This window comes from Saimiri boliviensis, chromosome 14 (genome assembly GCF_048565385.1).
Source record: "Saimiri boliviensis isolate mSaiBol1 chromosome 14, mSaiBol1.pri, whole genome shotgun sequence".
Taxonomy (NCBI): Eukaryota; Metazoa; Chordata; class Mammalia; order Primates; family Cebidae; genus Saimiri; species Saimiri boliviensis.
In genome coordinates this window covers 22,238,265-22,252,195 of record NC_133462.1, presented here as the reverse complement: position 1 = coordinate 22,252,195, position 13,931 = coordinate 22,238,265, and the positions used below count along the sequence as shown (strand labels likewise).

General features: G+C 61.3%; 1 protein-coding gene across 3 annotated transcripts; it reads left to right on the top strand.

The window, feature by feature from the left end:
• Positions 1 to 788: 788 nt before the first annotated feature.
• On the top strand, positions 789 to 13,921 carry LRP3 (LDL receptor related protein 3). 3 transcript variants are annotated; one of them, XM_074386585.1, is made up of 7 exons: positions 789 to 1,375; positions 3,241 to 3,288; positions 7,884 to 8,043; positions 9,708 to 9,922; positions 10,300 to 11,416; positions 11,636 to 11,768; positions 12,980 to 13,921. In XM_074386585.1, exons 1-7 carry the CDS (start codon positions 1,303 to 1,305, stop codon positions 13,058 to 13,060), a joined length of 1,827 nt encoding a protein of 608 aa, XP_074242686.1. In that variant the 5' UTR covers positions 789 to 1,302; the 3' UTR covers positions 13,061 to 13,921. The 3 variants fall into 3 exon arrangements, with proteins under 3 accessions (XP_074242686.1, XP_039322359.1, XP_074242685.1); XM_039466425.2 differs by lacking the exon at positions 12,980 to 13,921 and adding an exon at positions 12,052 to 12,704 and having other exon boundaries at positions 791 to 1,375; positions 7,905 to 8,043; XM_074386584.1 differs by lacking the exon at positions 12,980 to 13,921 and adding an exon at positions 12,052 to 12,704 and having other exon boundaries at positions 791 to 1,375.
• Positions 13,922 to 13,931: the final 10 nt, after the last annotated feature.

Sequence of the window (13,931 nt, the reverse complement as noted above, 5' to 3'; positions counted from 1 at the left end):
CCAATGAACCTGTGCAGTCTGAGTGAGTGACTGTGTAGGCTTTCACTAACGGACCATCAGTTTCAACCTCTCCATATACGGAGAATATCAAATGAGGTGCTGGAGGTGTTAGAAAAGGGTTGGGAGCCTCAGCTCAGGTTGGTGGGCCCTCTGTGCCATGGAGCCTTTGGGGACCTCTGATTTCATCCGTCTTGACCCTAAATGGCCTTCCCAAACCTTCCCCCTGTCTCTCCTGATTTTGCCTCGTTGGATTCAACCTCTTGGTGGACAGCTCTCCAGATGGCAGCCCCAGCTTAAGAAGCAGGCCTCCTCCTCAGTGCCCAGCCTCTCGAGGATAATGGGTTACAAGGTAGGCTCAGGGGGCCCTGGGAGATGTCTAGAGGCCTCTGGCCTCATGTTCACCAATGTCCCTTCATAGGTCTTGCTCGGCACAGGAGGTTTCTCTTAGAGACGTGACAGGGCACTTGGACTGCAGCAAGTGAAAGAATTGGAGGGGCAGAAACAGGGACACCTTTCGAGGAAGACAGGCTTTAGCCTTGCGCCAGCCCCGTGAGGTCCCCTAAGCAGCCCTCTCTCTCCCACCTTCTCCCAGTCCAGGAGGGACCAATTCATGGGCCCGGGAGGAGGCCAGGCGAGCAGCGGCCGGGACACAGGGCACACCGCCAGCCTGGAGCGCTGGGCTGGAAGGCTGGGGGCGCGGACGGGGCGGGGCTTGTGCGTGGAGCTGTCCAGCACCCCAAGGCGGGGCGTGCGCCCCCCGGCCCGCCCCAGCCGCCTCCGCCCGCCCTGCCAGCGCCACTGCGGCTCGGCGGGCGCGTCACGTGGCTGGCGCAGCTAGGCCTCCGGGCTCCGGGCGCGGGTGAGGGGCCGGGCGGGACGGCCGACAGACCCACGGACGCTCCACCGGCGGCACCCGGCCGGGCAGGCTGGGCGCAGCGCGGGGCGGCCTGGGGTCGCCTGGGCCGGGCGGGCTGCGCGTCGCGGGGCATGGGCGCACCGGGGGTCCCCGGGCCCAGGCCGGCCGCGGCGGGGCTCCCGGGGCGCGGGGGCAGCGGCGGGCGGGGGTCCTCCCTGGCGGCCGCCGCTGAGCCCCTGCGGGGCCCGTGACGCCGCTGCCGATGTGGCCCCGGGTGCGCTACGGGCCTGCACCGCCACCGCACAAAGACGCCTCGGGAGCCGCCGTCTGCACCTGGGCCGCCGCCGCCGCGCCAGCCGGAGCTCGAGCCCCAACCCCGGCTGCAGCCGGAGCCACAGCCGGAGCCAGGCAGCAGGAGGCGGCGCCTGCGGGCGGCCGGGCCAGGCATGGATAAGCGCGCGGCCGTGGGGCTGGAGGGCGCGCCGGGCGCCCGGGCGCAGCTGGCCGTCGTGTGTCTCGGTGAGTGGGCCGCGCCGGCCGGGCGGGTTCGGGTCCCCGTGTGGCAGCTCCGCGCGGCGCCCGGACCGATCCCATCTCCAACCTTGGCTTCCCGGGGCACCGCACCGCGGTGTCTCCCGCGCGGAGGCCCAGAAAGCGCCCAGTACCGCCTGTCCGCCCGCCGGGCTCCGGGCCTGGGAGGGCGACTCTGGTGGCGCAGCCCCGGATCCCTCCCCGCTCAGAGTAGCGCCCGGAACCCAGGGCTGAGCGCTGGCAGGCGGCCCTTCGTGCAGGCGAAAACCTTCACCAGGCCCGCCCGCGCTGAGCCTGGAGGCCAGGGGGTCCCGGGTGCTGGGGACAAAGGCCAAGCCGGCTGTCCCCTGAAGAAACTGTTTCCGGCCCGGAGTTGGGGGTGGGGGTGGGTGTGAGTCACAGATGGGGACTCGGGGTGCGGGGCAGGGCTGGAGGAGGGTGCCGGAGTGGAGGCAGCTTCCAGGGGACTCCTGTTTTCCGTTTGTGTCTCTCACCCCCGGAGCAGGCCTGTTCAATCTAGGGGGTGCTTGGGTTGGGCCAGGGACCCGTCCAGCTCAGGCATGGGGTGGGAGGGGCTCCCACCTTGCCTGGGAGTTTTTCTGTCCAGCTTTCCAGGGCTGTGTGTGGGCGAGAGTTAAATCCCCAACCCACATGGCTCCTTTATTTACTGTGATGAAGGAGGGAGGCCATTATAAGAACTGAGGGTCATTAGGGGACACCCTGTGATGTCACCAGTGAGGGCTCTGTAACCTGACAGGTTTGCTGAAGCCACTGAAATGACAAAGTAATCACCCCCAGGCATCAGGGAGCTCTCAGGCTCCGGCAGGCCCTTGCCCCAGCTGTGTGAGGCTGGCTCAATGGGATGTACATACATTGGAGAGAATGGAGAGTGTAAACCCAGCGCACCCACCCCAACCTGGGTGGGGGGCTGTGTGTGCTGGGCTCTGAGCTGCTGGATGCTGGCATCCTTGGTGAGCAGGGCAGAGGGACAGGCCCTTCATGCTCAGCTTTGGCCTGGCTCTGTCCAGGGGGCCTTGGTGTCCTGAGTCGGGGCAGCGGCTCCTGCTCCCTGGCCAGGCAGCGTCTGACCCACATCCTGAACCCCTGGAAGTTGGACTTGACCCCCAACTCTGCCCATATCTTCTCTCTGGTTGCTTAACCCCTGGGGCAGAGCAGAAGGTGAAAGTAAGGGCCAAACCCCATGGAGGTGGGTTTATCAGGGCTGGCTGGGGAGCTTTTGCCTCCCTTCTCAAGGTTGGCGTGGCATGGGGGAAGAGCGTGGTTCCGTCACTAGCTGTGGGCCCTGTAAATGGGGATGATCAGAACTGCCTCCCCTCCCGCTCCTGCTGCTGCTGGGCATGCAAAGCCCCTTGGAGGGGGAAGCTGTCAAAGTAGCAGGAGCAGGCCAGGCATGGTGGCTGGTGCCCGTAATCCCGGCACTTGGGAGGCCAAGGCAGGAGGATTGCTTGAGGCCAGGAGTTTGAGACCAGCCTGAGCAACACGATGAGACCTCATCTCTACAAAAATAAAAAATAAATGACCAGGCATAGTGGGCCACACCTGTAGTCCCAGCTACTTGGGAGGCTCAGGTGGGAGGATTGCTTGAGCCTAGGAGTTTGAAGCTGCAGTGAGCTATGCACTCCAGCCTGGATAACAGAGCAAGGAGGCAGGGAGGTGGAGTAAGGTTGGGCTCTCTTGATGGGCAGGCTTGGGCTGTGCTCTGGGCCTTGCACGGTAAGAGGAAGGGGACCAGTGGGCCAGCCTTGGGTTTAGCTGTGGTGTCCCGCATGGGCTGCTGCTGGTCTCCAGCAGGTACCTGGGACCCTTGACCCCCCTCTTTGTGTCTCCCTCAGTGAACATCTTTCTCACCGGGAGGCTCAGCAGTGCGGTTCCTGCCTTAGGTAAGTAAGCACTTTCTCTCCTTCCTCCCTCCCTCCGGGCCCTTCTGGGTTTGTGGCCCCTGAGGACAGGCCTTCAGGGTCCTGTCTCCACCCCGAGTTCCCGCCTGCATCTTTTCTGCATCACAAAGGAGCTGTTTGGCTTAGGACAGGCTTCAACTTCTCTGAGCCTCAGTTTCCTCATCTGTAAAGTGGGTGAAATAACAAGGTCTAGTCGAAACCTGGCTCTTAGGGTTCCGTGAGCCAGTGAGGCAAGCTCTCCATGTGGTGCCTGTTACATGGTGGCTTTATACCACTGGCAAGCTGCTGAGGGTCCCATGGAATTGACATCTTGTGCCCTCACTTGGGCCGTGGACTTCCCTGATTTCCATGAGGCACTGTGAGATACCTGCCTATTTCTTTTTTTTTTTTTTTTGAGACAGAGTCTTACGCTGTTGCCCAGGCTGGAGTGCAGTGGCTCGATCTCTGCTCACTGTAAACTTCCCCTCTCAGGTTCAAGCAATTCTCCTGCCTCAGTCTCCAAGTAGCTGGGATTACAGGTGCCTGCCACCATGCCTGGATAATTTTTTAATTTTTATTAGAGACAGGGTTTCACTATGTTGGCCAGGCTGGTCTTGAACTCCTGACTTTGTGATCCTCCCACCTTGGCCTCCCAAAGTGTTGGGATTACAGGCATGACCCACTGTGCTCAGCCGATGCCGGCCTATTTAAAAACAATTCCTAGGCTTTAATTTATAGGGGTATGATGGTGGGAAGACACAGAGTGGCCCATGCCATGGAAAGAAGACTTTATTAATTTTCTTGAGAGGAGGGGCATGCCACGCCATGCAGGGCCACCTGGGAATTACTAAGTTTGGACAAGCAGAAGCAGGAGTGGGAGAAAGGGATACGTTAGAGCCGGCATTAGGGCTTCCATAGGAAATTCGAGGCAGCTGGGCACGGTGGCTCATGCCTGTAATCCCAGCATTTTGGGAGGCGGAGGTGGACGGATTGCGTGAGTGTAGGAGTTTGAGGCCAGCCTGGCCAACATGGCGAAACCCCATCTCTACTAATAATACAAAAAATTAGCCGGGCGTGGTGGCTCATTCTTGCAATCCCAGCTACTTGGGAGGTTGAGGCAGGAGAATCGCTTGAACACGAGAGGCAGAGGTTGCAGTGAGCTGAGATCGCACGACTGCACTCCAGCTTGGGTAACAGAGCAAGACTCTAAAAAAGACAGTTGAGGCAGGGCAGAGTAAACAGTCTAGGATTGGCTGGATTGAGTCATTCTGCTGGACTTGGGCTATGGGGGTGCCCACTGGTTGCCTAGTAGCTGGTCTGGAGGTGCTTCAGGGCAGGGAAGGTATTGGCTTGGTGTGGGAGGTTAGATAAGAAGGTGGGTGGAGGGCGTGGCCTTGCATCAGCTGCACGTGAAAGGTGAGTTCTAGGCAGCTGACTTGCAAGGGGGAGGGAAATATTTTGGCCAAAAGTACATACAGAATCCGAGAGGACACAGTGAGAAGGCTGCCCCTGCCTCTGCCTGTTGGCGTGAGTCTGTCCAGCCGCTGGCTGTCTTTAAGCTCCGACCTCGTCCCGAGCACTGCAAAGGCCATCAAGAGCTGGAGGGGTGGCAGAGCCCATCCATCCTCCATTGCTGGAGGGAAGGGGCTGCTGGGGTTGGTGAGTGGATAAGCCCAGGCCCCCTGGGGCCCTCGTGCTGCCTGGAGAGTCTGAGAGGGGCCTCAGGGAGCCAGTTCTGTCATTGATAGGCCCCCCCAGACCTCTGCAGCTCTTGCTAATTCCACCTATATACTGCCATTTCCAACAAGGATTTCTATAAACACGTTAAGTCTGGCTGGGTGCAGTGGTTCGTGCCTGTCATCCCAGCACTTTGAGAGGCTGAGGCAAGAGGATGCTTGAACTCAGGAGTTTGAGACCAGCCTGGGCAACACAGTGAGACCCCTATCTCTACAAAAAAAAATCTAAAAATTCGCTGGGCACCCTCCTTCCCTCCCTCCCTCCCTTCCTTCCTTCCCTCTCTCGCTCTCCCTTTCTTCCCTTCACAGTCTTGCTCTGTCACCCGGGCTGGAGTGCAGAGGTGTGATCTTGGTTCACCGCAACCTCTGCCTAGGTTCAAGCAATTCTCCTTCCTCAGCCTCCCGAGTAGCTGGGATTACAGATGTCCGCTACCGTACCCGGCTAATTTTTGTACTTTTAGTAGAGATGGGGTTTTGCTACGTTGATCCGGCTGATCTCAAACTCCTGACCTCTAATGATCCACACGCTTTGGCTTCCCAAAGTGCTGGGACTACAGGCCTGAGCCACTACACCTGGCCTCTTGGGTTTCTTAACCCTACACCTCCCAAGGAATCCCAGTTCAGCACCTCAGGACTCTGCGGGGTCCTCATGGCTGGTGGCCTCACCCGGTAGAGGGAACCAGGCTGGGGCTGGGGCTGGGGTGACTTTGAATGTTCGGATGGCTGCACCCTGAGATCTCTCTCCAATAGTTTATCTCCTCCCCTTGACCCCGGGCTGGGAGCGGGATGTACAGTACAGTGCTCTATTTCCGGGGCAGGATCGGAGGCTCGTTGTAGGGGCTGCCTCCCAGAGCCTTGTGTAAGTCTCAAGTGCAGAGGCTCTGGCTTGCACCTCATTGACCTGGGCCTGTCAAGGGTCTGATGGTGACTCGGTGGTCCCCCCAGCCTTGCTCTAGGGCCGAGAGTTCTGTTCTTATCCTTGATGCTCTCATGAGCTGTTCATGGGGTTGCCAGCTCCCTATTAGTCACAGTCCTGGGTCACCTGGACCTTCACTGTCCCCGTAGGCCCCCAAAGGAAGGGGCTTCAGCTCCCAGCTCATGCCTCCAGCTGCCCAGCAGGTCCTCAGACGGACCCGTCCACTCAGGGACCCACATTTATGGAGCACCTGGCATCCTTCAGGCACCGTGCAGGGTCCCAGACACAGCCAGCCCTGCCTTCCTGTGTGACGTTCATTTGTCAGTCTTAACAACAAAAGGGAAATTTGGTGTGGCCCAGGCTGGGGGAAGGGGCGGAGGGCAGGAGCTCTGCAGGAGGCAGCCTGGAGGGCTTCTCTGGGAAGAGACCACAGAGCTGGGAGTGGAAGCTGAGTAGGAGTCCGTGAACGGGATAAGAGGGTGGGGAGAGCACACACTGTGGACCACCAGGGCCTCCAGAGCGAAGTCCCCTTCCATTGTGAGGGATTGGAGAGGTCTCGGGGGGGGGGTTCTAGGGGTTATGGGAGGGACAAGGCCGAGTGCGGCACAGGGAGGGGCTGGGGCCACTGTAGTGAATTGTGGTTTTGTCCTGAGAGCATGGGAGGCAGCCAGAGGGCTCTCCTCTCTTTTCTGCAGCTGGGTCCCAGACAGTCCTGCTGAGAACCAGAGAGAACTCTGCAGGGTCATTCTGCCAGGGCCGGCATTGGGAGGGCAAGGAAGGAGTGTCACTCGGGAAAAGGGTTGTCTCTCACCTCTCTGAGCCTCAGTCTCTCCATCTGCAAAACGGGCCCTGCCTTTATCTCAGGCTGTTGTGAGAATCAGATGGACCAGCGTGGAGAAAGGTCTAGGGGGATGAAGGGTAGGGGAGGTGGCCAAGTGCAGGGGCCAGCCACCCGGTCCTAGGAGGGCCAGGGCACAGCAGGGCAGGGCAGGCTCACCATGCTGCCCTGGCTGGTTTAGAAGCAGACAACATGGAGAATGCATGGGTTAAATTGAGGCCAGTGGGGCTGGGCACAGAGGGCTCCTCCCTTGAGCTGGTGGGCATGATGCCCTTTGTTCAACCTGAGTGGTATACAGTTGGCACTCCATGAATGCATGTTGGCTCAGTGCTGCAATGAGAAGCCGAGGCCACCAGAGGATTATGGTGACTCCTGACTCTGCCCCTCCCAGGCAAGTCACTGACCCTCTCTGAGCCTGTTTCCTCACCTTGTTCTGAGATCTACCTTTGGTGGCTTCCCACTTGTACTCAGGATAAAACCCGAATTCTGCACAGGGTGTGATCAGACCCAGCTTGCGTTTCCAGCCACAGCTGGACTTTGCCACCTCCCTGCAGGCCTGTCGTAGGATCTTCTTCACTCCATCCAGGGGTTCTGCATAAAGTCCATCTGCTCCCACCCCCAGCCTGTGAGTTCCATAGAGCAGGCCTTATTCCTGCCTTACTCAGAGTGCTTGGCACATAGTAGGTGCTCAGTAAATACATGTTGAGTGAGAAAGCCCTGGGAGAGCAGGCAGGGGGCTGTCACAGGATGGGCTACGCCAGCCGGGCAGGCCTAGGGGTGTGGACTTCTCCACCGAGCCGAGGCGACAAGGCTACGCCTTGGAGCTTCTGGCTGCCAGGAGGGGTTGTTGGTGTGTTCGCTCCCAACCCAGCCAGAGATGCAGGGGACAGGACCTAGGCTCTAGCCTACTGCGTAGGGTTGGGGACTGCAGGTGCCCAGAGGATAGGAGGCCCGCCTTGGCCTCCCGTACGCACCACCTCCATGAAGTCCCGAGTTGCGGCCTTGCCCTTAGCCATGGCCATTCTTTGGCTGGACTCGATCCCACCATGGGGGAGGCCTGTGCTGAAGCCCCATCTGCCCCTGACCGCAACCCGCTTCCCAACCAAAGATGGGCCGGCCTTTCCGACAGCGGCCTGCAGCGGGAAGCTGGAGCAGCACACAGAGCGGCGCGGGGTCATCTACAGCCCGGCCTGGCCCCTCAACTACCCGCCGGGGACCAACTGCAGCTGGTACATCCAAGGCGACCGTGGGGACATGATCACCATCAGGTAGGGGTGCCAGGGGGTGTTAGAGGGAATCACAGTGGGCCTACGTGCGTGGGGTGGGTGAGCATGTGTCTTGAGTGTGTGAGGTGTGGAGGGTGCATGCCTGAGGGTGTACGTGTGTGTACACAGGTGTGGGATTACGTGCATGTGTATGAGCGCTTGTGTGTGAGCAGGTGTGAACAGGTATGTGGGTGTGTGCATGTGTGAGCATTTGTGAACAGCTGTGTGCGCGTGCAGATGTGTGCATGTGTGAGGCAGGTGTGTGTAGGTATTTCAGCAGGTGTGTAGTATGTGCATGTGTGTGAGCACATGTAAGTAGGTGTGTGCATATGTGAGTGCACGTGTGTGTATGTGTGTGAACACACATGTGCCTGTGTACATGGCCAAGCCCATGTCAGAGGAGACATAAAGGACACGTGTGAGAGTGCACATGTGAGCACATGTGTGTGCACAGCCATGCCTGCACAGGTGCAGAGCATGCATGTGAGCATGCATGTAAGAGAACAGGTGTAACCATGTGTGTGCGGTAAGCATGCATGTGCACATGTGAACACACACACGTGAGTGTGTCCACTGCCCTGAGTCTCCATGGGCCTCTGTGGCAAGGTGCCCAAGCTGGACCTCTTCCTGCTTTGAGCATCGTTCATGGGGTGTATGGGGTCTCAGTCACTCAGCCCTGCCAGGAAGGCAGGGCCAGCACACACACCACTGGGAACACAGCCTGGGACTGGTGGGTATCATCTGATGTCTCTGAGGTGGCAGGGGAGTCCTCTCTGTCCTGCAGGGGTGGCTGGGGGCCAGGATAGCACTGAGCCCAGAGCATGGTTTCCGGAGGGGGCCTTTGGGAGAAGAATGAAGCCGGCAAAGTCTGGGTGCTAGAGCCTCAGGGACATGCAGAGGGAAAGAGGGCCAGGCAGTGAGCAGTGGTCCTGAGGGGCTGGAACCCCCAGCCAGGGGTGGTCATGGCAACATTTGGCTGGGGTGTCACTATGGGTTCCATCTGCCATAGTTTTCCTAAATGCCAGAGCCCCAAAGGCACAACCCCCCTCTTACTCCATAACTTCAAAGCATGAGGATGTGATGAGCATGGGCAGAGTCTGTCCTAGTCTCTGTGCCTCAGTTTCCCCAAGGGCCAGCTGGTTCAGGGCCAGTGTATCTCCTGAGGTGACAAGCTGGCAACCTGCTGCAGCCTCGGCCAGCCCCGTAGGCAGAGTCTCACCCTCAGTGCCCATGCCTGGGACTTTGTGCTGGGCCAGTCCCAGTGGACCCGGCTGGAGGGGTCTGGGCTTTTGGGCTTCTGCCCTTTTGGGGAGAATGTCAGGGCTTGGGGCTCTTGACCACCTGCTCCACTTTGGCTTCGGGCTGGGGGTGCCCTGTGCACTGATGGAGGGTAGGGAAGCCGTGGCAGAGCTGGAAATGACCTGCGTGGACGTCGTGATTCTTCATGGAGCTGCCTGTGCACACCTGAATGGGGACAGCGTGGGGACGGAGTGCCTGAGAGTGGAGGAACCAGGCAGTCTGGGACACGAGGAGTGGGGGTGGCTAGCTGGGACGGGGCTGGCTGTCCTTGCTGACCAGCCTGACCCCTCCTGGCTGGTCCACAGCCACGGAGGTCCCTCCTGCTGCCTCATGTCTGGGTCCTCTCCACACCCCACCCCCACCCACAGCTTCCGCAACTTTGACGTGGAGGAGTCCCACCAGTGCTCCCTGGACTGGCTCCTGCTGGGCCCAGCGGCTCCGCCCCGCCAGGAGGCCTTCCGCCTCTGTGGTTCCGCCATCCCACCTGCCTTCATCTCCGCCCGTGACCACGTCTGGATTTTCTTCCACTCAGACGCCTCCAGCTCCGGCCAGGCCCAGGGCTTCCGTCTGTCTTACATCCGAGGTGATGGTGGCCGCAGGGTGGGCAGGACACCAAGGAGCACATGGTGCATGCCCACAGGCTCCCGCCCACAGGGGCAGCACCCTCCACAGGGCCCCGGCTCCCACGGGGTGTCCCCCAACTGTCCTGTCAATCTCAGGACAGTGGCAGGACTGGGCATGCCGGATGCCTTGGACTCTCAAGGTCACTGGCCCCACTTCCCAGTCTTGGCTAGTTGTGGGAACTCACCCCTAACCCCAGGCTCAGGTCAGGGACTGAGTGTGCCCTGGTGTTGGGGGGTCTCTGCCTCCACCACCTGCCCACTTCTGGCCCCAGGCCCCCAGGCCGGAGGGAGGCTTTTCTGTCCCCTGACTTTCCCCTGCTACCTCTCCACCGCACAGGGAAGCTGGGCCAGGCGTCCTGCCAGGCAGATGAGTTCCGCTGTGACAATGGCAAGTGCCTGCCCGGCCCGTGGCAGTGCAACACCGTGGATGAGTGTGGGGACGGCTCTGATGAGGGCAACTGCTCAGCACCCGCCTCTGAGCCTCCGGGCAGCCTGTGCCCCGGGGGGACCTTCCCGTGCAGCGGGGCGCGCTCCACGCGCTGCCTGCCGGTGGAGCGGCGCTGCGACGGCTTGCAGGACTGCGGCGACGGCTCCGACGAGGCGGGCTGCCCTGACCTGGCGTGTGGCCGGCGGCTGGGCAGCTTCTACGGCTCCTTTGCCTCCCCGGACCTGTTCGGCGCGGCCCGCGGGCCCTCGGACCTTCACTGCACGTGGCTGGTGGACACCCAGGAGTCGCGGCGGGTGCTGCTGCAGCTGGAACTGCGGCTGGGCTACGATGACTACGTGCAGGTATACGAGGGCCTGGGCGAGCGCGGGGACCGCCTGCTGCAGACACTGTCCTACCGCAGCAACCACCGGCCTGTGAGCCTGGAGGCTGCCCAAGGCCGGCTCACTGTGGCCTACCACGCACGTGCCCGCAGCGCTGGCCACGGCTTCAATGCCACCTACCAGGTGAAGGGCTACTGCCTCCCCTGGGAACAGCCGTGCGGGAGCAGCAGTGACGCTGACGGGGGCAGCGCGGGTGACCAGGGCTGCTTCTCAGAGCCACAGCGATGCGACGGCTGGTGGCATTGCGCCAGCGGCCGAGACGAGCAGGGCTGCCCCGCCTGCCCGCCCGACCAGTACCCCTGTGAAGGTGGCAGTGGTCTGTGCTATGCACCTGCCGACCGCTGCAACAACCAGAAAAGCTGCCCCGACGGCGCCGATGAGAAGAACTGCTTCTCCTGCCAGCCTGGCACCTTCCACTGCGGCACCAACCTGTGCATCTTTGAGACATGGCGCTGTGATGGTCAGGAGGACTGCCAGGATGGCAGCGACGAGCATGGGTGCCTGGCCGCCGTGCCCCGAAAGGTCATAACGGCGGCGCTCATCGGCAGCCTGGTATGTGGACTGCTGCTTGTCATCGCGCTGGGCTGTGCCTTCAAGCTCTACTCACTTCGCACGCAGGAGTACAGGTGGGTGCACGGGACCGGGCTTCTTCATTGCCCAGGCTTGCTGTCCCTGCAGCTGTGGGTTTGTAAACGGGGGCATGGGCCAGCCACGTGGAGGCTGCCTCAGTGCACACTGGGGTCCCTACATCTTGGGATGTCTGGGTGGAGGGCTGTCCCAGAGTCCTGTTGCCGCTGCAGGCACCCAGCAGCCCCGCCACGTCTCCCTCCGCCCACGGCTTCTAGGGCGTTTGAGACCCAGATGACGCGCCTGGAGGCTGAGTTCGTGCGGCGGGAGGCACCCCCGTCCTATGGTCAGCTCATTGCCCAGGGCCTCATTCCACCAGTGGAGGACTTTCCTGTCTACAGTGCGTCCCAGGTGAGCCCCGGAGGGCATGAGACCCCTCCCGGGCCAGGCCTCAAGCTGGACCTCAGAGAGGGCCCAAGACAGGGGGGCTGGGTGGAACAGCGTGCAGAAGAGGCTGGTCCAGGGGTCACAGGAGCAGGAAGCAAGGTCTGGGCAGGGTAACCTGGGGGCCCACAGCCAAATGAGGGGTGGACAAGGTGGTCTTTTGGGTCTCACGTCCCTTTGGGGGGGTGTGCTGACCCCTGCCCCCTCAGCCACCCCTCCCCGCCCCCCCCACCCCCCGCCCACTCCGCAGGCCTCCGTGCTGCAGAATCTTCGCACGGCCATGCGGAGACAGATGCGTAGGCATGCCTCCCGCCGGGGGCCCTCTCGCCGCCGTCTTGGCCGCCTCTGGAACCGGCTCTTTCACCGGCCACGGGCGCCCCGAGGCCAGATCCCGCTGCTGACCGCGGCACGCCCCTCACAGACCGTGCTGGGCGACGGGCTTCTCCAGCCTGCACCAGAGGCTGCCCCCAACCCCCCGGCACCCCTTATGGACACAGGCAGCCCCAGGGCGGCCGGAGATGGACCCCCCAGTGCCCCCGGCCATGCACCGGAGGTGGGACCTTCAGGGCCACCCCTGCCCTCAGGCCTGCGAGACCCAGAGTGTAGGCCCACGGACAAGGACAGAAAGGCCTGCAGGGAGCCTCTGGCAGACGGCCCAGCTCCTGCGGATGCACCTCGGGAGCCCTGCTCAGCCCAGGACCCGCACCCTCAGGCCTCCACTGCCAGCAGCACCCTGAGCCCCCACTCACCAGAGCCACTGGGGGTCTGCAGGAGCCCCCCGCCCCCCTGCTCCCCAATGCTGGAGGCCAGCGACGACGAGGCCCTGCTGGTCTGCTGACGGCTGGGCACGCTGGTGACCGCCACAGCCCCGCTTTGTAACCAGGGAATACACAGTCATTTCTACCCTGCCTCTGCGTCCTTTTTTACGGAGAGGCCCTCCGGGGCCCCCAGCGAAGGGGCTGGGCCCTCAGCTGGCTGGCTGTAGTGGTGGGCATGGTGGGCGGGAGCTCTGAGACTGAACATGGGGAAGGGTAGACCGGTGAGCCACTGAGTTCAGTCTGCAAGGTCCCGGTGTACACAGCACCCTGGGGTCTCACTTCTCTCCCCGCACTCCATTCTGGGAACCCATTTCCAGAGAAGCAGGGGGCCAGAGCCTTTTTGCTTCATCCGCCCTGCAGTGGCACCCGTCGCCCCCAGAGCTGGGAGTTGTCGTGAGGATGGAGCCGTGCCGTGGGGACGCTGGATCTCATCCACGGTGACCGTTCTGCCCACGCCTCGCCCTCCTCCTGTCCAACAGGGCCCCTGGAGGAGCTGAGTTGGGCGGCTCCTGCGAACCCTCATGTCCCTGGCCAGGCGGGTGCCCTCTGCCCTCCCTGAGGGTCTAATCTTCTGGGTACTATGGCAGGGCTGGGGTATGTGCCTGGCATCAGGAAGCCCCTGGAGTCCCCTGCAGGCCTCGAGGCCCCCAGGACATGCTACTCTGTGCTTTCTGGGAACAGAGAGGCTGAGGCACCAACAGCAGTGGCCACATTAATGCCATCCTATCTCAGGGCCTCAGTTTCCCCACCTGTAAGCCAGGGTGCAACTGTAGGCTCTGAAGTCCTGACCTTCACTCTGTGATTTACAGGAGGAAAGACAATCCCAGCCGGTAGCCCCTGAGTTCTGGGTGGCCAAGCTCAGACTGGCATGGAGGGCCTGGGGGAGGGGCAGACTGAGCTGCTCCCCATCCTAGACATCCCTTTGGGGAAGGCGGACTCTGGGTGCCATGGTAGGGAGTGCCTGTGTCAAGCGGCAAAGCCCCCAAATGTCAAGAGCCTCCTCCAGAGCTGGCCAGGAACATGTATGCACCCACTGAGGTGCACCCCAGCTGGCCCCGTCTGTGCCCATCAGGGACTCCCCGTAGCACAAGCGAACAGCCAGCCCTGTTTATTTATAGGCCTTTTCGGGAAAAGCTAGCAGGGCAGCGCTAACACAGGAGACCCAGTCCACATTTTAGGGCTTCCTTAAAACAGGCTTCTAAGAGTCGTATCTTTTTTTTTTTTTTTCCAGAAAAAAAAAAAAAAAAAAAAAACTCTTTTGCCAAACATCTCCTCAATAAACATGTAAACAGAAACAGCTGCTTCAGTCTCT